This window comes from Agelaius phoeniceus, chromosome 4 (assembly GCF_051311805.1).
Source record: "Agelaius phoeniceus isolate bAgePho1 chromosome 4, bAgePho1.hap1, whole genome shotgun sequence".
NCBI lineage: Eukaryota > Metazoa > Chordata > Aves > Passeriformes > Icteridae > Agelaius > Agelaius phoeniceus.
In genome coordinates, this window is record NC_135268.1 from 14,083,599 (window position 1) to 14,103,785 (window position 20,187).

The 20,187-nt window shown below is 55.8% G+C and overlaps 2 protein-coding genes across 5 annotated transcripts in view; both read left to right on the forward strand.

Annotated features, from left to right (window-relative positions):
- Positions 1–3,615: 3,615 nt before the first annotated feature.
- FGF5 (fibroblast growth factor 5) lies at positions 3,616–19,018 on the forward strand. 4 transcript variants are annotated; one of them, XM_077176923.1, is made up of 7 exons: positions 3,616–3,917; positions 6,094–6,197; positions 9,024–11,724; positions 16,758–16,939; positions 17,797–17,874; positions 17,989–18,097; positions 18,392–19,018. In XM_077176923.1, the coding sequence occupies exons 1-3, from the start codon at positions 3,635–3,637 to the stop codon at positions 9,363–9,365; spliced, it is 729 nt and encodes a 242-aa protein (XP_077033038.1). In that variant the 5' UTR covers positions 3,616–3,634; the 3' UTR covers positions 9,366–11,724; positions 16,758–16,939; positions 17,797–17,874; positions 17,989–18,097; positions 18,392–19,018. The 4 variants fall into 4 exon arrangements, with proteins under 4 accessions (XP_077033038.1, XP_077033039.1, XP_054488986.2 ...); XM_077176924.1 differs by having other exon boundaries at positions 18,439–19,018; XM_054633011.2 differs by having other exon boundaries at positions 17,989–18,045.
- Positions 18,389–20,187, forward strand: part of BMP3 (bone morphogenetic protein 3) — a 73,685-nt gene continuing 71,886 nt past the window's right edge. Inside the window, exon 1 of the mRNA XM_054633374.2 lies at positions 18,389–18,500. The gene's annotated coding sequence lies outside the window, so the exon portion shown is untranslated. The remainder of the gene's footprint in view (positions 18,501–20,187) is intronic.

Genomic DNA, 20,187 nt, shown 5'->3' on the forward strand with positions numbered 1-20,187 from the left:
CCTCACAGCCAGCCTGCGGAGGCCACCCCAAAATCTGTGTGTTGGGTTTTGTGCTGTGTGTGAAGGTGCCAAGCAGCATGCCGGACAGACAGACGTGCTGCCACTGCTGCGAGGAGACCGAGCTCCTCTGTGTGCAGTGCCCATCTCCAGTTAACCTCTCACTGGTTACGTTTGGAAAATCAGCTACTAGGATTTCACTGCAACACTAAGCTCTGGAAAATGCTTTGTTCAGCTGAGGGTGTCTAGGAAAGGCTGAAGTGGTTCCCTTGTTTGAAAATGCCATTAACTGTACGGTATTCCTTCCCTGCTTTCCCTGCTGCTAAGGACCGATTTGGAGTGGGGAAAGACCCGGCCACTACAGAACGTGTTAGTGGTGTGCTTAGAACAAAGACAAACAAAAACCAAAACACAGGGGGGATGTTTCTGTGAGATACACTGCTGCCCTGCAGAATGCTGGAATGCCTGGAGTGCTCTGAGCTTTATTTAAAGACATAGTGCTTTTCGCTTGTTAGAATTTTTTTCTTTCCTTATCCCAGTGGCTTGTGAGGTGGCTTCTGAGTGACCTGGGTGACATTCGTGCCCGTGGGGCATGTTAACCACTTGCACCTGTGCTTTCCCCACCACCCGAAGGTAATAATCATCTTAATTACATAAGAGGAGGACAATCATCTTAATTGAATTCACCTGTTCTAATGCACACCCTCCCTCCTGGTAACAGGTTTGGACAACCATCCTAATTAAATTAACCTTTTTTAATGCACCTCCTCCTGGTGCAATGCTTGGGTCTGCAAAGCTCCTGGAGCAGCTGCAGTTCTGCGTGTTTTGGGAGAGGGGATTCTTCCAGAGGGACGTGCGGGGGGACCTGGGGACCAGCCATCCCCCTTTGACTGTGGTGTCTCCTTCAGGCACATCCTCACTGCAGGGGTTTTGTTTCCAGGCTCTGCTGGCTGGTCTCATGTCTCCCCACGCTTGGCCTGGCATATTTTTAAGTGGCAATTTAGCAGCACCAGGCTGACATAGGGAGGGGGGAAGCACCTCTGCGGTGCAGCTCGCAGGCCCGATGCTCTGCAGCAGATCAAACAGGCTCAGAAGTGTCCTTCTCATCTTCAGTCGGGGAATTTTACACTTGAAACACAGCTTTGCCTCCCCATTTGCTGAGTTTTCTCTGTAACTGAGCCCTGAATAATTTAAATAACATAACATCAGCATTAGGCTTCCGAAGCTGCTGGTGTGTGTGAGTGAGGGTTGCTACTGCCAAAGGCAATTACACACAATTGTTCTGGGAAGTTCACTATTACGTCTGCTTATTTATTTAGGTTTAAACCTCGTGTTTGGTTTGTTGTTATGTTGGTGTTCTTTGGGGCTTTTTTTGAGCTGTGCTGCAGGAGTGCCTGGAGTATTTGAAACGGATGTATTAGGCAGGGGAAGAATTAGGAAGCATCCAGAACCACACATCACTCTTTGTGAGCTCTGAAGTATCACAGTGAGGATGAAAACACACCTCGTGCTATGGGGACTTGTGTGAGTCACTTCTCCATAGTGAGGGTGGCTGGGTGTTGCTCTGAGGGGCACAAGGGAGTCCCCAGGGAAGGGGGATGCTGTCCTGCAGCTGTCCCATTCCACAACAAGGAGTGCAGGCAATCAGTGAACCCCCAAGGGCTCTGCTGCCTCACTGGGACCCCCCAGAAAGGGTCAGGAATGTTCACTGCAGTGGGGGTCCTTCCAAAAGCAGGTCTTGGGGACCAGCCTGGGCAAGCACACCTGGCTGGTGCGACTTCTTGGTGGCCACCCCCCCCTCAGAGGTTTGGGTTGTCTGGGAATTCTTCAGGGGGGAAATAACAGCAGTGTGAGTGAGCAGAGGATGCCTGGCAGCCAGGGTGATGCCAGGAATGCTGTTGGAAACTGTGAGGGTGCATGATAGGGTGGAAGCTGAGGGGGCTGGACTTGCTGGTGAACCTCTGGCCACAGAAGTTTTCTTAAGGTGAATATCCCTGGCCTGGGCATGCAGGTGCCTCCTTTCTGCTCCTGGCCTGCTGCTGTGCCCGCTCACCCCCAGGATGGTAACTCCGAATGTTTTTGAATTTGCTTTTTACTTTCAGGGGCAGAAGTGGTTTCTGCTGCCTCAGATGGAGAACAGGGATTTTGCTGCCGTGATCCTGTACCAGCTGCCGCCTTTACACTAAGATGCCCAAGAGGAAGTCCTCCTGGAGCAAGGTGGCCTTCTCTCCTCAGCTGTGCTGCTACAGGAAGTCTCACACAAACACCACTTGAGAGGTGAGGAAGTCCTGCAGCTCCTCATCCTTCTCATGGATCTGGATTGAGAATCAGCATGTGCGTGTAATTCAAGAGGAGGTGGGTAAGTGGAAGTCATGGCTTTTGCCAGGCTAACCACTACAGCTGGGAGAAGTAAACACGGTTTGAGTGCCCTGACCTTCCTGCAGGTATGTGCATCTATATATAGGGTAGTCTATGTATACATGTCTATATATAACGCCGTGCATATAGCTCTGTGGATATAGATATCTGCTGAGAAATGGTTTGAAATGGCAGCAATGCTGTGAGATCATCTGCTCGCACCAGCCTGTGCCAGGTGTCACCCAGGCTGGATGCAGCTCCTCAAGCCTGTGTCCCTCCCTCCGTGTGCCCCTGACCTTCAGCTTCCTCGGGAGGCAGAGGTCACCCTCCGGCATGCCACCGGCTCTGCCTCCTTCCTGCCGAACCTGATCCCTGCCTGGACGAGCCCTCCAGTCAGCAGCACCCCTGAGCAGGCCGAGGGGCAGCTCCTGGTGGGGTTTCGGGGACAGCCCCGGCTGGCAGCAGCGCTGAGGGCACACAGGGGCGGAGTTGGGGCTGCGGGCTGGGCAGGGCGTGTCTGGCCCTATTGGCTTTGGGCGAGGTGAGGTTTCTCCAGTGGCTTTGAGGACATGGAGCGGCCCTAGGAGCTGAGGAAAGCCTAATCCATGCAGAGCTGTGCCAGGAGGATGGATGGGCTGTTGCTGTGTGGTTGGTGTGTTTGTGTTTGGGGAGGAGCTCGGCGATGGTGCTGGGGGACACCGGGCACGTGTGCTGTCACCCTGACGGTGGCGGGAGGCTGGGGCTGTGTACCCCTTGCCTGGGAACCGAGGAGGATGTTGTGGATCGATTAGGGCCGCCACCACTTCTCTGCAGGCCGTGAGATGCCACTGGGGGGTCGTGATGGGGCCCCCGGTTATCCCCGAGGGCTGAGCGGGGCCCCGTGAGTGAGGGAGAGCGGCTTTGTGTTCGGGGGCTGCCCCGAGCCCCCTGCCCGCGGCTGGGCTGAGTCCGCAGCTGCCGTGTCACCCCCCGAACCCCGGGCGGGGGGCTGCAACCCGAGCCTGTCCCAGGGTCCTGCAGCCCCGCGGCCTCGTCCCGGCGAGGAGGACAAGTTAATTCCCAGAGAGATGCACCCCGAGCCCCGCATCTGCCGCGGGCACGGGGGGTGGGAGGGGGGTGGGGGGGCGTGGGGCCGGGCACAGGTGCGGGGCCGCCGCCCGGTTATAAATAGCGGGGAGGGGCGGCCCGGCTCCCCCCGTGCTCGGTCCCCCCCTCCAGGGCTCGGAGCGGAGCGGGATGCGGCGCCCTCCCTCCCTCCCTCCTCCCGCCCGCCGGCAGCATGAGCCCATCCTTCCTCCTCCTCCTCCTCCTCCTCGCCTTGCCCGCCCGCGCCCGGCGAGAGCAGGTGCCCGGCGGGGCGCAGCGGGGCCGCAACGCCCCCGCGTCTTCCTCCTCCTCCTCCTCTTCCTCCTCCCCGGCGGCGGCGGCGGGGCCGAGCCGCTTCCCGCGGAGCCGCCCGGATCGGCGGCGGGGCCGGCTGTACTGCCGGGTGGGCATCGGCTTCCACCTCCAGCTGCACCCCGACGGCCGCGTGGACGGTGCCCACGACGCGAGTCCGCTCAGTGAGTGGGGAGCGGGAGCTCTGGGGGGGCTGCCGGGGCTGAGCATCCCCGTCCTTGCGGGTTTCCCGTCCCCGCGGGGCTCACGGAGCCCCTCGCTACTGTGGCCCTCGCCTGGGGTGAGCTGCAGCCCCGGCGGGCCCGGGAAGGGACGTTTGGGGTGCTGGGGGGGCTATGCTCTGTGGGATACATGGGAGATGCCTGTGTTCCTCAGGGAGCGCCACCCGGGGGTTTGCCCAGCCCGAGGGGATGGTGTGAGAGCCTGAGGGCTGCACTGCCACCCCAGCCCCTCGCCAGGCACCTGGGGAAGAAGGAGATGCTGCCCCTTTTTGGTCCTTTCCCAGTGGGACTTTTCCATCCCTCTCGCTGCATTCTCATTCTCCCAGCACAGCGATAGGATATATTCAGTTTAAAAATAGGACTGAGGCTGACGTTCCCCTGAGAGAAAGCTGTGCTAACTCACGGCTTATCCTCTGGTCGGAGTTGCCATGATATCCTGCTGGAGGGAATGAAATGGCAGGTGGGGATGAAAAATCCCTTCAGGAGCCCGGGGGCTCGGGCCCGAGGTGACCCTGGCAGTGGCTCAGCTGTCGGGAGCACTCACGCAGCAGCCACCACATCTGCCCAGGACCAAAGGATTTGGGGCCCAGACTGTGCCGTGGCTCCAGGAGGGAGAGCAGCCCCTGGGCAGGAATGTCAGGAGCTCTGCTCAGTGTTTGGTGGGCACAGTAGGACACGTAGCCTGGAGGGGTTTAAGGGATGGATAGGAAAAGGGGCCCCCACTCCATGGCTGTTTGGGAGACACGGGTTTGGAAGGGCTGGCAGAGGTTTGGTGCTACAGCTGTCCTGCAGAGACCTGAATTATGTGCAGTTCCTTCCTCCTTAAGCTGAGCTATCCCCCCCGGAAAGGCCACAGGGACACTAGCTCCACACGTGGGAGCAGAGCCAGCCCCGGCTGGTGACAGGGGGGCAGTGCTGGGCTGTGGCACTCAGGAGGCCCTCGGGAAGAAGAGGATGGCTTTTGGCAGGAAAACCCGGGCTTTGGCCTCTGGGAAATGGGGCTTGACCCCGGGCAACCCCAACAAACAGGAGTGTGTCTGCCATGGCAGCAGGGCCACCCCCAAAGGGCAGGAGGGTTTGGGGTGCCCCTGGGGACAGGCAGGTGTTTGACAAGGGACTTGCCCTGCTCCAGTGGGGCTGCCGAGCCCCGTGGCCTGTGGGGTGTGGCAGCCTGTAACCTCCACAAAGTGCCCCAGGCCCTTGGTGCTGGCACTGGGGTGCCTCAGGGGGATGTGCTTCCTCCTTAAAATAAACGTGGGAAGCCGTGATCCGACACCCAGCCTTGGGGGATTTAGCATGGCTTCGCGGCGGCTCCCGGCACCACGTTAATCCCACGGCCCTGCGGGGCCGGACGAGATGCTCGGCGGGCTCCTCCCTCCGGGGCCGTGGCCACGGAGCCCCTGGGGCTGCAGCGGGGCAGCAGTGCCGGCTCCCGGGGTGCGAGGGGTGATCTAGGGACGTGGTGGTGCCCCCCAGCTGGCAGGGCTTGGGGGGCGCCTGGCCCTGTGCCCGAGTTACCCCGCACCACCCGGGGAGCTGACATGTCGGTGCTGCTGCTGAGGGATGCTCGGAGGCTGCAGTTCCTGTGTCAGACGAGCTGCAGGTCCTGCGTGCCCCATCGGGGGCCAGAGCCCCCATCACGCTCAGAAAAGTCACATTATTGCCGTGGCTGGGCTGCGCAGTGCCCCAGGCTGGGCTGTTCGGAAGCTTCAGGGGTGCCTCCAGTGCCAGCTGGCTTGTGGTACCCAGACTTCCCGAGTGCAGAGTCTGTGGGATGAGCATGGGCAGCTCTGATCCCAGCAGGCTGGTGTAGGTGGTTTCCTCAGTGGTTAACTTGTTCTACCACAGCCCAGCCAGGAATTATGCCCCAAAATGCAATTAAAAAAAACCCAAAAGAACCAAAAAAACCCGCAAGTCCCATCCAGCAGCCCGTATCCATCCCAGAGTGGATGGAGGCAGAGGGATGGAGCAGGAGCTGGGTGGAGCCAGACAGCTGAGGAAGGAGCAGGGACGTGGGAGAGGAAATGCAAACCTGTCAGACTAAGTTGTATTTATTTTTTTCTCTGTCACGCCGATGTGAAAAGAACTGTGATTTATTCTGGGATTTCTGTCATCCTAGGTATTTTGGAAATATTTGCCGTGTCTCAGGGGATTGTAGGAATACGAGGAGTTTTCAGCAACAAATTTTTAGCGATGTCAAAAAAAGGAAAACTCCATGCAAGTGTAAGTAAACCCCCCTCCCCGCCCCCCTTACCAGTATGTGTGGTGTATTTTTAAAGGCTCTGTGACACCTCCAGAGTGCCGGCACGGCGGCACCGGCGCCACCAGACACAGAGGGGACAGGTGGAGCCGCAGCCCCCCGAGCCCACCTTCCTGCTCGGGGCTTTAAAGTGTGAGGAGCGCGCTCGGTGTGGTTTGCATCAGCAGAGCCTGCTCCCCGAGCACGGCCGGGTTATTTTTAGCTGCCGCAGATCGCGCAGAAGGGTTTAGCCAAATGTCTCCTCCCGGCGGGCAGCACGCGTGGCGCCGGCAGCGCCGCGGCTCGGGCTGGCTCTGCCCTTGGCGACAGGGAATTCGGGCAGGTGAGGGCCGGGCTGCGGTCAGGCTGGGAAAATCCCGGTCACTTTCCTCTGCAGAATGTTTTCATGAAGGCGGAGGTTTCCTGCAGTTCTCATGATGCTTTTCCCAGCTCTCCGTGTCGAAGGAATCCATTAGCTGATTTCGCTGCTGGTTCCAACCTCGGGATGCTGCTTCCCTTTTTCTTGCTGTCAGCTCCAGGGACCTTTTAAGCAAACACAGTGAGCCCCTGTGCTTGCACCCAAGTCGGTGCCTCTGAAAGGTGTGTGCGCATGTAGGGGCATTTGTAGGGCAGCATTTCATCCCTGAAGGTGCTTCCCAGGGAGCCCGGCCAGGGCTGAAGGCTGGGGAAAAGGAAAAGGCTGTTACCCACCCCGCAGCTCTGAGACAAACCTCCCGGTGCCGGGGGGATGTCACGGATGTGCCCGCGCTGCCCGAGGCCACAGATCACCTCCAGGGGGATTTCTGAACTCACCTCTCTCTCCCTTAAGCCTTTCTGGTGTGTTGCTCCTGCAGCCTACCGATGCTTAAGGGGTGAGCTGGTGCTTGCTTCTTTTAAGAAATCACCTAGGAGTATGGATGGGATCTAAGGGAGAAGGGGAATGGTTCTGTGGAGGAAAATACATGAGGTGAGAGCAGAGGGGCAGAGCAGGAGGAGAGGGAAAGGATGGAGAGGAGATTGCTGGACCCTCCAGAGCCTTCCCCTCTGGCATACAATGGGCCTCTTATCTGAGCTGCAGCCTTGATTTATGCCCTGGCACAGGCATTAAATTAAATCAAGCCTCATTGGGGCACAGTTAATTGTTGACACACAAAGGGCAGGGCCAGAGAGGGACCTCACTGGGAGGGTCATGGCAGGGGTGAGGACACGCGATGCCCCGCTCGGGTGAGAGCTGCAGATTTGTAGAAACTTGACCCAAATGTCTCGAGATTGCTGGGCTGAACAATGCCAATAATGCAAACCCAGCATCTGTTGTTCTTTGCTGCGCTGGCAGGACGGGGGTTATTTCATGGCCTAATGAGTGCTGAGCAGCACAAAGCACGTCCTGTGCCCGTCACTCAGGGCAGAGCTTTGATACGGGAGTCAGGCTGGGGGCTCCGCGCTGGACCGCAGGCAAAACTCATTCCTGCAGGAATCTGGGCTCCTCCAAAACTCGCTCTTGGGCTCTGCTCCATCCCAGCTCGGTGTTTCACAGGCGTTCTCCTCCTCCTCCTTCTCTTTCTTTTATTTTCTTTTTTTTTTTTTTTATGCCAGCTTAATTAAATTGCCGAGTGGTTCATTTTTAGAGGCGCCAGCTTCGGAAGATGACAGTTATCCCGGCAATTATCAGTTGCGTGCACAGATGGCTTTTTCCTCGTTGGTAAACCCTCGCTCTCCTGTTTGGCCATTTTTAGCACGGAGAGGGTGGGAGGGGTTGTGTGCCTGTCCAGCACGGACCCCGGGGGGACAGATTTGTTCAGGTAATTCTCCTTTCCCAGGAGCTGCTGCATTCCTTGCTGGGCCAAATCTCTGCTCAACTAGGTTTGGAAATTTGACTTCAGGACTGCTCTGGAGCTCTGCAGAGCAAGCTATGTGCTCTGACTGCCACCCCTGCCCTATGTGGGGAAAAAAATGGGTTTTTCAGGCTGGAGTGGTGCAGTGATAAGCTGAGAGGCTGGGACGTGGGCAAGTCTGACAGGATCATGGTGAGGGAGCTGCTGATGCACTTCCCAGGCATGTGGAATGTCCTGCCTGAGCACTGGGGCTGCAGGGAGCAGCAAGGGTCAGCAAAGCTGGGGAAGGTGGAGGCCTGTGCACAGGGCAGGCAGTGGGGAGGGTGTATGGAAGATGGGGAGAGCAGAAATGAGTCACAGAGGTGGTGTCCCTCAGGATCAGCCAAGCTGAAGAAGGCCTAAATCCAAGTGCTAAGAGGCGAAATGTGCGTGGCAGGTTGTGGGCTCTGTCACTAGTGCTGTAAGGCTCAGCTTCTTGGGCGAAATCTGGGCTTTTGAACACTTTCCTTGTGCTTACAAAGCCCTGCTGGGGGTTGGGTCTTGCTCTTGGTGGCTGATTTGGGAGCTGCAGAGCTCAGCATCTCCTCCATGTCCATGGTTTGGAGGTGTTGCTGTGGAATGGAGCTGGGAAAGCTCTTGGGCCACCGGGTGCCATGCCCACCATCAGATTAAAACCTGGCAGAGCATTTGGAAGGGACTGTCAGGTGCTACAGACGGGGATTCCGGGGCTGTGGGCACACAGGTGCAGTGCTGGGCTCTGCTCTTTGGTTTTGGGATGTTTTTCCCCAGGAAAGCCCAAACCTGAGTGGCAAGCAGCTCCTGAAGTACCTCCACCGGGGGTTTTCCCGTCAGGTGCCTGGTGCTCCGTGTTTCCAGCCACTCCCTAGGGCCGGCTTTGGGGAGGCAGCCCAGCCAGGGAGCGCTGGGGCACAGCTGCCCCCGGCCCTTGCGAGCGGTGTCCCCCGTGTATCCCCGCAGGCTCGCTTCACGGTGGACTGCCATTTCCGGGAGCGCTTCCAGGAGAACAGCTACAACACCTACGCCTCGGCCGTGCACCGCAGCCCCCGCTCGGGCCGCCCGTGGTACGTGGCGCTCAACAAGCGGGGCAAAGCCAAGCGCGGCTGCAGCCCCCGCGCCCGGCCCCAGCACGTCTCCACGCACTTCCTGCCCCGCTTCGGGCAGCCGCAGCCCCCCGAGCTCGCCTTCACCGTGGCCCTGCCCGACAAGAAGCCCCCGCCGCCCAAGGCCAAGCCCGCCCCGGCCCCGCCGCGCAGGAGCCCCGGCCCCGCCAGGTATCGGCTCAAGTTCCGCTTCGGGTAGAGCCGCACCGGGCACCGGGCAGCTCGGGGGGTGACCCCACCGCGGGGACCCGTGTCTCCCTCCGCACATGGACACCGGGAGGCTCCCGGGCGGCCGGGCCGGGATCGGGGTCGTCTCTTCACCGCACGGACCGGGCGGCATCCCCGGAGGCGTGCCAAGGAGAATTCCTGCCGTGAATTCCTGCTCCTCCTGGGAGCACTGGACGGGACCTCGGGTGAGCGTTCTGTTGTTGGGACCTTGAGTAGGAAGGTACCTCTACAGCGAACATGTTTTCTTGTTTTCACTAGTGACTCCTTCGACAATCATTTTCACACGAGAGAGATGTTCAGAGCCAAGCGGTTTTGTTTGTTTTCTCGCATCTCCTTCTTGCTGCACTTTTTCCTCCGACCATACCTCAGGCACCGTGCATCCAGGTCTGTCCCTCTCCCTTCTCTCGGAAGCCAGCTCTTCCCTTCCGCAGGTTAAACCCAGAGACCAAGCCCTGCGAACTCTGCCGCCTTACCTGTGGTGCGGGGTGCTCTCCAAACCCTTTGTTGGCAATAATGGATGTGTGGATGTATTTTGTGGGGGTCGCAGGCCGGGGGACGGTGGCTGCTTGCAGCCCACCCCTGGCGGTCTCTCCCGTTCTTCCCTGGACAGCTGGAGGAGCGAGTCTCTTCCTGTCCGTCCAAGCACGGATTGGATGCCTGCTTTGAAATACCTCTGCCCCAGTGCTGGGGCATTCCCGCTCCCTGGAGGAGCGCCCCCGCAGGTATCCCCACGGGATAGGGATGCCTGTGGCCCCCAGGTGCCCGCCGGCTTCATCCAACCTTTTTTGCTGCTGATTTATTTTATCACTCTCAATACATTTGCAGAGGCAGGGAGCAAGGTTTCTGTTTTTCAGCGAGCGTGGCGATGTGGCAATAAGTGCTGCTACAGCTGCTGGTCTCCCGGGGAGTGTTTCCCCCACCCTGGCGGCCCTGATGTGGAATTGTTTCTCCATCGCGATAGTAGCAGTGCACACGGAGTTTGCAGTGGGTGTTTAGCAGTGTTGCCGTTCGTGCAGGCACTGGTAGCATCGAACCTCACCGATGAAGCCTTAATAGGAGCCCAGGTGGGCTCAGGTTGGCAGAGCCCCTCAGGACATGAGCCCTGCCAGCGTCCGGCAGCAATAATCAGCCTCCCTCCGCATCTGAGTGTGGTACAAATGGCTGTGTCCTTTGGGATCGTGGTTCTTTGCCTTTGTCATCCCTCTGGCAGCCCCTGGCCGGACATGTGTGCTCCATGGGACGGGGATGCTGGAATAAAACTGCTGTGTTTCATTTTATAACCCGATTGTGTGATCTCTTGCCTTGTTTGTGCCTTCTTCCCTTCTCCTGAAGGGAAAAACAAGCAGTGATGGGGTGGAGCAGAGCTGAAGGGATGGGTGTGCTCCCTTTGCTGTGCCCTCCAAACTGTGCCCTGGGGCATCCCAACTCTGGAGCAGGTGTGTCCTGCAGGGGTGTTCTGTGCTCCCCTCACTTCCAGCTGGGCTGTCTGGCTGTGCAGGGACAGAATCCCAGTGATTTGTGCTCAGTTCATCTCTGTGAGCTGATGGAATCAGAGCCTTTGCAGGTGCTGCCCCAGCCCAGGCAGGTAACGGAGGAGCAAATGTGCTGGTCTTGGTGCCTCTGCATGCCCTCAGAGGAAACAAGGTATTGATTTCATCTTTTTTTCCATCTTTTTGGGGAAAAAAGCTCAAAAGCTGGTGTTTTGCTGTTGTGGTAATAATTAAAACATAGTTGTGCAATTGAAACAGGGAGCAGGGAGAGCAGGATTGGGGAATCCAGCAGACACTGTCCATTCCTGTCAGACACTCCTCTTTATGGGAATTCATGGGGCTTGCTCAGCAGCAGGGGACTAAAGGCCTGAGAATGTGGCCAATATTTATTTTAAATTTCAATTTTGATTTTTTTTTGGGAGTGTTTTTCCTGTTTCTGCTTTCCTATTCAACCACCTCAGAGGTACTGCTGCAGTGCTGGAGAGAACAAGCCAGAAACCCGAGAGGATGAAGAGGATTCCTAAGTTCCTTTCCAGGCAATTTCTGCCTTCAGAGGAGGTGCAAATCCACGTGGAGCTGAGAAGGACGATGTGAGGAGTGCAGCAGTGTGCAGTGAGCTGGCACTGCCCCCCAGCTCCCTGGTTTGGAGACATCCATCGACCTTGTGAGAGGAAAAAAGCCTTCCCATCCATTTTCACCTGGCAATCACCCCTACCCGAGGCATATGCCTCTTTCCACATCCCCCAGGAGGATTTGTGTGTGTCCTGCACTCCCGAATCCATGGCTTGGAAGGAGCATCCTTTAGCAGGAGCAAGAGGAAGAGGATTTCCTATGGAGCTGGTGAGTCTGAGCAGGCGAGGAAAGAAAAATTAATAAATGTCAGAGCTGAAGGGTCCCTTAGGGTGCTTCGGGGATCTCAGGGACGGAGGGAGGGAGGAGGGGCCGGGCTGGAGTCCCTCAGCAGCGAGCATCGAGGGGCACTGGGGCAGACACAGGGTGTGTCCCCCCCTGCCCCGCCACTGAGGGACAAATAATTTGGCACAAACACCGCCCGGAGGTGTGAGCTGAGCTGGCAGCGGGGCTGGCTCGGGTGGGCAGAGGCAGCCTTTAGCTGCTCCTGGCCCAGAAAGGTGAAGGGGGGAGATCCTGTGCAGGGCTTGTGGAGTAGGATTTGGGCGCTTAGTCGCTCCCAGGGACGATCTGCTCGAACAAGCTGCGTCACAGCGACATCCCAAGGCTCCCAAACGCTGGAATTCGCATCTCCGAAGTGCCAGTGCGCCCTGCTGGGAGCCAGCTCCAGGGGGAGCGGGATGCCCACAGGCGATCTCGGTGGCAGGGCTGGTCCCTTGCAGGTGTGCTCCGGGGGACGAAGGGAGGGAAGCCAAGCGCCTGTTTGGCTGTGGGTGCTGTCACAAGGTACGTGCTCCTCTACCCGGGTTGTTTTGTGTTGTTACGGTGTGTCCCTGCTCCTTCAACTCGCCTTGGAAAAGCCTTGGAACTTGTATGGATGCACTCCCCGAAAGTCTCTGGTGAGGGCAGCTCAGGCAGAGCTTATGCAGTTTCGGGCTTTAGGCTTTTTTTTTTTTTTTTTAGCTGTGCCTTCTCACACTTGTGGCAGGCAGCGTGTGCTCGCTGTGAAAGCTGAGCCTGCCTCGGCAATTCTGGGCTTTGCAGTCCTGCATTATCGTGTCCTGTGTCTGGTTCCCTCTGATTTTCTGTTCCTGCCCTTGCTTCTCTCTGGTGCACAGGTGTGTACATCTTCAAACACTTACTGGTGTGCTCTCCTGGCCTCTTGAGGAAAATACATTAACAACTACCATAAATAGTAGTTTGGGGGGGACCTTGTTATGAGGAGCTAAAAACCATTTTTATAGCACTTAGGTTGTCAGCATAGCTGGTGAACGGTAGAGCCACTGAGTAGCTCCCTTGTCCTGTGTGATTTTCCCCTTTTTCTGGTGCTGTGAGATGATTATGGCATAATTTACTAGCATGTGTCAAATGTCTTTGGTAGCATTTGGGGGCCAGGAGCACATGTGCTGCATAGTTGAGCCATTGCCATACCTCATGTGCTATCCTGTTTCAAGCTCCTAATTCAGGCAAAAACTCACTTTTTTAAATGCCTTTTTAATTTTTTTTTTTAAATTAGTATGCAGGATTGACTCTTCACAGAATCATAGAATCCCAGAGTGGTTTTGCTTGAGAAGAACCTTAAAGTTCATCTCAGTCCACACCCCCGCCATGAGCAGGGACAATTTCCACCAGACTGGGTTGCTCCTAGTGCTGTCTAATCTGGCCCTGAACATACCCAAGGAAAATAATGGGAGTCTTTTAGTCCACAGCTGGGATACCACAGGACCACAGGTTGTTAATCCAGGAGAGGTCGCTTGGATCCAAACAGAGAGGTTTGCTCCTGAAATCCCAGATGGAACTGATCCAAACTAAACCTGGGTTTGGGTCCCATCAGCCAGAGGAGTGAATGAGCCCTGGTGCCAGCCATCCTGGGGGTGCCACACAGGTCTCAGCATTTCTCTACTGCCATTTGCTTTGTGTGATTCTCCCTTGATCAGAGAGGGCAGAAGAAGAGGCAGGAGGGGGACTGTTTCTGTGAACTCCAGGCTTGGGGCAGCTGCAGAGAACTTTGGGTTCAAATAATCCTGCCCAAACACAGTCAGCTTGAACCTCTCTTGGGCACTTTTGGATCCCTCTGTGCCACTCCTCCTCTGATCCTTTAGCTGCGAGGTGTGGGCTCAGAAACACCTGCCCCTACTGGATGCACTTTTACACGTATAAATTTAGATTATTAGGAAAGTAATCAGGTCTAATGAAAACATGTTCTGTTTAGAAAACACACAGAAAGCAGGTGTTTTGGCACACTGGTTAACAGTAGGTCTTGCACTTTGTTTCTACTGTTTTTTAAATCCTGTTTTTAGGAGGACCACTAAATTAGAAAACTAAAAGTGAGGAAGAAAATGTTGTTTTTCATTTTTTATGTTTTGCATTGGGTATGTCAAGTGATCCCACCGAAATATAAACTGAATAATTGACCTTCAGGCCTCTGCAGTTCATTCTTTTACTGTGTTTCAGTGGCTGGCAGCACTAGAAACACCAAATCCCAAAGCATTCCTACATCTGTAACATGAAGTGCAGCATCTTTAAACCCAAGTGCTCAGTGTGGGCTATCCAGGTGGGTGCAGATGGTCCATTCTGGCAGGGTGTGAGTGCTGACACTTGGGGGTTGTGGATGCCCCTCGCCCCTCAGGAGTCAGGCCAGGCTGAGGGAAGGAGGGAGCCTCCCCACAGCTCCAGCTGGGGATGATATTGGCTGCTTGAAACCCTTGGTCCAGAGCTGGGAGAACTGCAAGAACAGCTTTTCTTCTTTCTGTCCATCACTGGGCGGAATATTAAGGGGATGCTGCACTAATCCCTTTATTTTGTGTTTGCTTCCCCCCCCCTGGCTTTTTACTATTTGATCCTGTGAGCATTTCCAGCCTTGGCTATGCAGGCTTCTGAAAAAGCCCAGCAGGTAGGCAGATGTTTGTTTCATAGGTGTTAGGTGTCATTTGTATCATAGGTATTTGCCCATGGGTGTTTGTGTCAAATTTGGAGGGGCGGGGGTTTTGTATCTGGGGACCACTCATCCCTCAAGTACAGAAACCAAGAAATTTTTCTTAATTCCAGGTGTTATGTCCCTAATGTTCCTAATACAGTGTAAAGTATCTTTTTAAGGGACTGAGGTGTTTGGTTACCTTTGTACTGTAGACAGGGGATTTGTTAGGCTGGCAGCAATGTTTTCCCACTTGGAGGTGTCTTACAATAATCAACACAAGAAGTAATTGGTTGTCCTTTTTTTACTCCGTTTTCATTGTAGTTTGGGGAAAATGTTTGGCTTAAATGAATCAAATCTGTTTAAGTGCTTCCTTTCTAGAGGGGTACTCTGTCATTTTCTTATGAATCCTCAAGCAAATGGAGCTGGAATCTGAGAAATTGATTTGCTTGTGGATTCCTGCAGTTCATGGTCTGCTGGCTGAGGGTTCTTTTGGCTGAGATAGCTCTGAGTAAAGTATGAACTCGAGCTAAGATGAGCTAAATAGTTAACAAAGAGAAACAGTTTCAAAAGAAATTTTTTTTTAATTTTTGGCAAATTGTGCCTCAGGCAGGGATGCTCCAATGATTGTGCCTTGTTCCAGCTCCCTCCACCACAGGTGGGCTACAGGAACACACACCCTGAAAGCACCGGATTTGGGGTGTTGTGTACGCAGGGGAAGCCCAAGGGCTGCATTTGCTTTGACTTGACAGCTGGATTATGTGTTCTTTTCCTCTGCTCATTTGTTCCTGTAGCCTTTTCCTCTTTCTCCTGCCATTCCCCGCAGTTTTGCTCTTGTTGCCACCAAGAAACTTGGTGCCTATTTTCACTGGGCTTTCCCAGCTGCTGGCTTGGGGCTTGCCCTTGTGCAGCACACGTGGATCCCACAGCCTGCTCCTTGGTCCTTTCTTGTCCTTGGCCTCTGTGTTTTGGCCCTGGTGTCAGCGAGTGGGGGTGGCAGGCTGTTTGCTTTGTGCACAGGGATGGAAGCACTTGGAGCATCTTTCATTGCTTGTGACCTGGGTTAGGTTGTGGGGCTTTTGTTTTGTTTTTCTAGAGAAAAATCAAAGCAGTAGGTTTAGCACACAAACGATTAAAGAGGTTTTACCTCCAGAAGCTGGGGAGAGTGGTCTAATTTTTCCTCCTACAAGCTTGAGTTTTTCCTTCCTTTTTCAATGCCTGCTTTGTTGGGTGTCCCAAGGAGGGCTGGGTTCCTCACAAAGGGTTTCAGGAGTTGGTGTTGTTTGACACAACTGCTTTGGTGATGGGTCAGAGAGGGAGAGGAGAAATAACTTTTTATTATCTTGAGTTTTTCCATCCTGGCACACGGGAGTAGCTCAGTGCTGGCACAGTTCTCTGAGAAACAGCAAGGTTTGAGAGATTTAACCCTTAAGAGCTGTGTCTCAATGGCAAAGGCTTGGTCCTACAGACCCAGACAGACAAGGGGAAAAAGAAACTTTGGTTATTCATGGAAAATCTTCTGTTATTCCTGGTATATTCTGTTATTCCTTGTAGTTCTGTTGCATCATTGTGTATGAAATACTGTCTGCTATTTTTCTAACAGAATGTGCTTGAAATATAGATTAAGGATGAGGAGTTGTGTCTGTTCCCTACAAAATCCTGTGAGGCCTGAAGGCCTTGGGGAGGTGGCTGCTCTCAGCAGAGGTTATTGGAACAGGATCAGGGTGACAGATGCTGCATTTTGTTGCATCCTGAGGTTTTATGAGCCCCCTTGACTCTTTCCCCAGGATGTGGCTGTGGTGGAAGGTGCTGCACCACAGGGAGCTGAAGGTAAACCTGCCCCTCCCATGGGCATTGCTGGCCTTGGTGTCTGTGTTGTGCCACCAGACCGTGGCACTTTGCTGCTGTCACTGCCACTGCCAGCCCAGCTGGGGGCTGTGCCCTCCTGCCAGCCCCACACAGGAGCTCCAGGGGTGCCTCTGTGCTCTGTTGGGAGCGTTTGCTGGGAATGTGCCTCATCCCTGGGAGTGTCCCTTTGTCCCTGGGCTGCCAGACAGAGCTTTGGGCTGCTCAGGCTCAGGGTTGGATTGCCAAAGGCACTGAGAGGGAGCAGCACAGGGAGGGTGCTCAGAGAGGGGCTGGCAGAGCCCAGCTGGCAGGCTGGGCTGGGTGCTGCAGGTGGGTGGGTGTGCACTGCAGGGAGCAAATGTCCCCTTCCCTAACCAGCCCTGCAGATCCCAAGGGCTCCTAGAGCAGGATTTTATTCCTTACTTCCCTTTGTGGAAATTGATTCTCCAAATTACTATGAACAATTCTTTACTTTTTCCAGGAGAAAACCATACGGCAGAGACAGCTTACAGAGGATCCCAGAGTTGTGTTTGGAGCAGGGAGTGCTGAGAGCTGCTTGCCTTGCGGTGCCCCTGCAGCTACAGCCGGGACAAACACACTGCGCCAAGTCCCGTTTCCCAGCACTCCCACCTGGAGAAGCCCTTCCTGGGAGACAGCGAGCAGGTATTTATTTCCCAAGCGCAGACGAGCACTGTTTCAGTTTATCCCCAGCCGTTTCCGAGCCCCCCTGCCCTGGCTATGCCCCCGAGCCCCGCCGTTTCCCCGCTCGGACCGAACCGGGACCGGACCGCGCCTCGCTGCTGCCGCCTGCCGGCTGCGCTGCGCCACTGCACCCGGAGCGGCGCATGCGCACTGCCTCGCGGGGCGCAGTGGGGACACCTGCCGGCCGCAATGCGGTACTGCAGCGGCAGAGTGCGCATACGCACTGACCGCGGAGGAGCGGTGTGTCAGTGAGGGCAAACTGGAGCATGCGCAGTGCAGAACTGACGCCCCGTATCACGTGGTGTCTAAGGGCAAAAGAGCGCCCTGATGATGCGCATGCGCTATGGCGTTCCGGCGCGCAGTGCTGCCGCCTTGTGGGGAGCGGCCGGTTCTGCAGAGCGGCGGGCGGCGGTCCCGCCCGTGTGGGACGGCGGTAGCGGGAGCGCCCGGGCCCGGAGCTGCCCTGCCTGGGACCTGCGGTCTCCGGGCCCTGTGAGATGATGGAGCAGCGAGCGGGTGTGGATGCCGCAGCCGCGCTGTAGGTGAGCGGGGAGCGGGAAGAGCCCTGTGGGGAGCAGGCGGCGGGGCCGTGACGGGGGCGGCGCTGTGAGGCGCGACTGGGGCTGCCGGCAGAGCCTGGGTTTGTTGGGTTTGTTTTATTAATATAAACGAACTTGGGTTTGTTTTATTGATACGAACGTGGAAAACAGGGAGTGGGGGGGGGGGGTACAAAAGCACTACGGGTGTTCGGGCAGGTGAACCAGGGCTCAGGGCACGGAGTCGCTTTCCTGATCTCAAGTTCCTCTTCCCTCTCTCAGGAGCAGTCGTGAGGAGTTTCCCGTTTGGAGCTGGGCTTCAGAAGGAAAGAACCTGAGATTGGTGCTCCTAACAGAACTGTAAGTGTATGAAGCTTGCTGCTGTAACAGCCAGTAACTCCCAGGGATACTTTAACCATTAAAAATGGTGACTTTTATTTTGTCTGTGCACCAACCACTTGGCTTTCCCCGCAGGGTTCACTGAATTGGAATTCTGAGGCTCCTGGTGCTTGTGGCTGCAGTGTCTGGCAGGTAGTAAACATCACTGTCTGTCTGACCTGGCTTTGGATGTGCATTTCCAGAGGTACTCAGAGTGGGAAAAGGCCAGCAGGGTGGTGGGAAGGGTTTTGTCCCATGTCTGGACAGCATCATGGCAGGGATGTTTTCAAAATATCTCTTGTCTTTGCTTTCCCAGCTCAGGGTTGTTCACTGAATGGGGTGTGGAGTGAGGAAGTCTCTGTTAGGATAGTGGGAGATGGAGACAAACCAGCTCCAGTAGGCTGAGGACCATCTCCTGTAATTTACAGAATACTTAATCCAATTGTGACCCAAACCTGTGGCGATGATTCTAAATAAGAGTTGGACTTTTCTTTCTCAGGGTCACTGGGAAGCATGGGACAAGAACTGACCCATAACTTCTTGCAGGCCCTAGCAGGGAGAGGAGCAGCAACCTGTGCTGGAAGAATGTACCCACGAGTACCTGTGAGGTATGATCTACAGTTTTGAAATGAATCTGGCGAGGAAACCACGTTGTTTTGAAGGAACACCTCAGGTGGAACACGTGAGAAGGATTAGTTGATGAGAGAAATCTTGACAGCGAGAAATATGGCTGGGTTGGCTCAGGGTGGTTTGGCTCAAGTTAAAATTGCTGCTTTCTGCAGAGCTGCATCAATTTCCTTAGTTCCAAGGGAGGATTGCCCTGTGTTCTTGGCTTGTCAAGAGCTTTCATTTTGCTCCAGGAAGAGCATTGTGGTTTTGGTGCTGTGTTCAGCCGGAATAGTGCCTCTGGTCCCTTTTTAAGGGAGAAGCCAGAGCTTGGATTTCTCTCTCTTTGTTGCTGAAGGAAAGCCCTGAAGGTGCCTGCAAAGGCACAGCTGGGTGCTCAGGGAGGCAGGAATGGTTGTGATATCCTGGTTTTGGCAGGGACACTGAGCAGGTGTACCCTGCTCACCTCCTTAATCTCCTTTGGCTGTCCTGCTTGAAATAAAAGTGTCATTCCCCTTGATCCCTCCATAATTCCAGGGTCATTGTTTATCCTGCTGTGGCTGGCTACTGGGCAGAGGAGATGCTGCCTCAAGTGTGGTTCCACAGCAGCCATGAGCCAGCTCACTCACGAGCTTCAAACATGTGAGACAAACAGAGGATGACTTCAGAAGCTCCTCCAAGGAGCGGGTGGAGTGTTTCTGAGGCTTTCCCCTAATTCCCTGGACTCTGTTCCTGTCACTGCTGGCAGAGATGGGGGTGCTGGCCCCAGCATGCCAACAGCTCACTCTCACAGTGGGGCTTTCCCTGCTGTGCCCCCTCAGCCTCCTGCCTGTCCTGTGCTCCCTCAAATCTCTGCCCAGGGCAGTTCAAGCCGTGCTCATGCAGGTGTTAGCCTCAGGCTGTTCTCCTGAGCTCTGCCTTTCCATACTTGTTGCTGTGTGTGCTTTTCATGGACGGTGACTTTGCCCTGACAATTCTGTGCTCTGCAGTCACAATTTTATTTGACTTCATTTGTCTTTCCCCCTGCTTTGTTCATCTTGCCCTTTCCCCACAGTTTCACTGCTCTCTACATCTTCAAACTTTGAGCTGTGTGCTTTCCTAGCCTCTTAATGAAAATAAATTAATAAATACGGGAGCAGGAGACTTTTTTGGGAGCGATGGGGGGCGTGGCTTGCACTAAGGAGCCAAAATCCCTTTTTTAAGCGTTACTTTATCAACGTGCTTTGCGAGCCGTAGGGCCTAGGGTAAAATCCTATTGCAAGCTGCGAGTTTAGGCACAAAGTGATTTTTAAAAATAAATTTTCTAAGTGCTAAGAATAACCCGATAGAAGCGCAGAACTCCCTCCCGCCGGCCCCGCCCGCCCCTCCTGCGGCCCCGCCCGCCCCTCCTGCGGCCCCGCCCGCCCCTCCTGCGGCCCCGCCCGCCCCTCCTGCGGCCCCGCCCGCCCCTCCTGCGGCCCCGCCCGCCCCTCCTGCGGCCCCGCCCGCCCCTCCTGCGGCCCCGCCCGCCCCTCCTGCGGCCCCGCCCGCCCCTCCTGCGGCCCCGCCCGCCCCTCCTGCGGCCCCGCCCGCCCCTCCTGCGGCCCCGCCCGCCCCTCCTGCGGCCCCGCCCTCCTGTGTGGGGGCGGAGCCTGGCGCCGCTGTCCAATCAGCGCGGCGAGCGGCGCGCGGGCGCGGCCAATGGCGAGG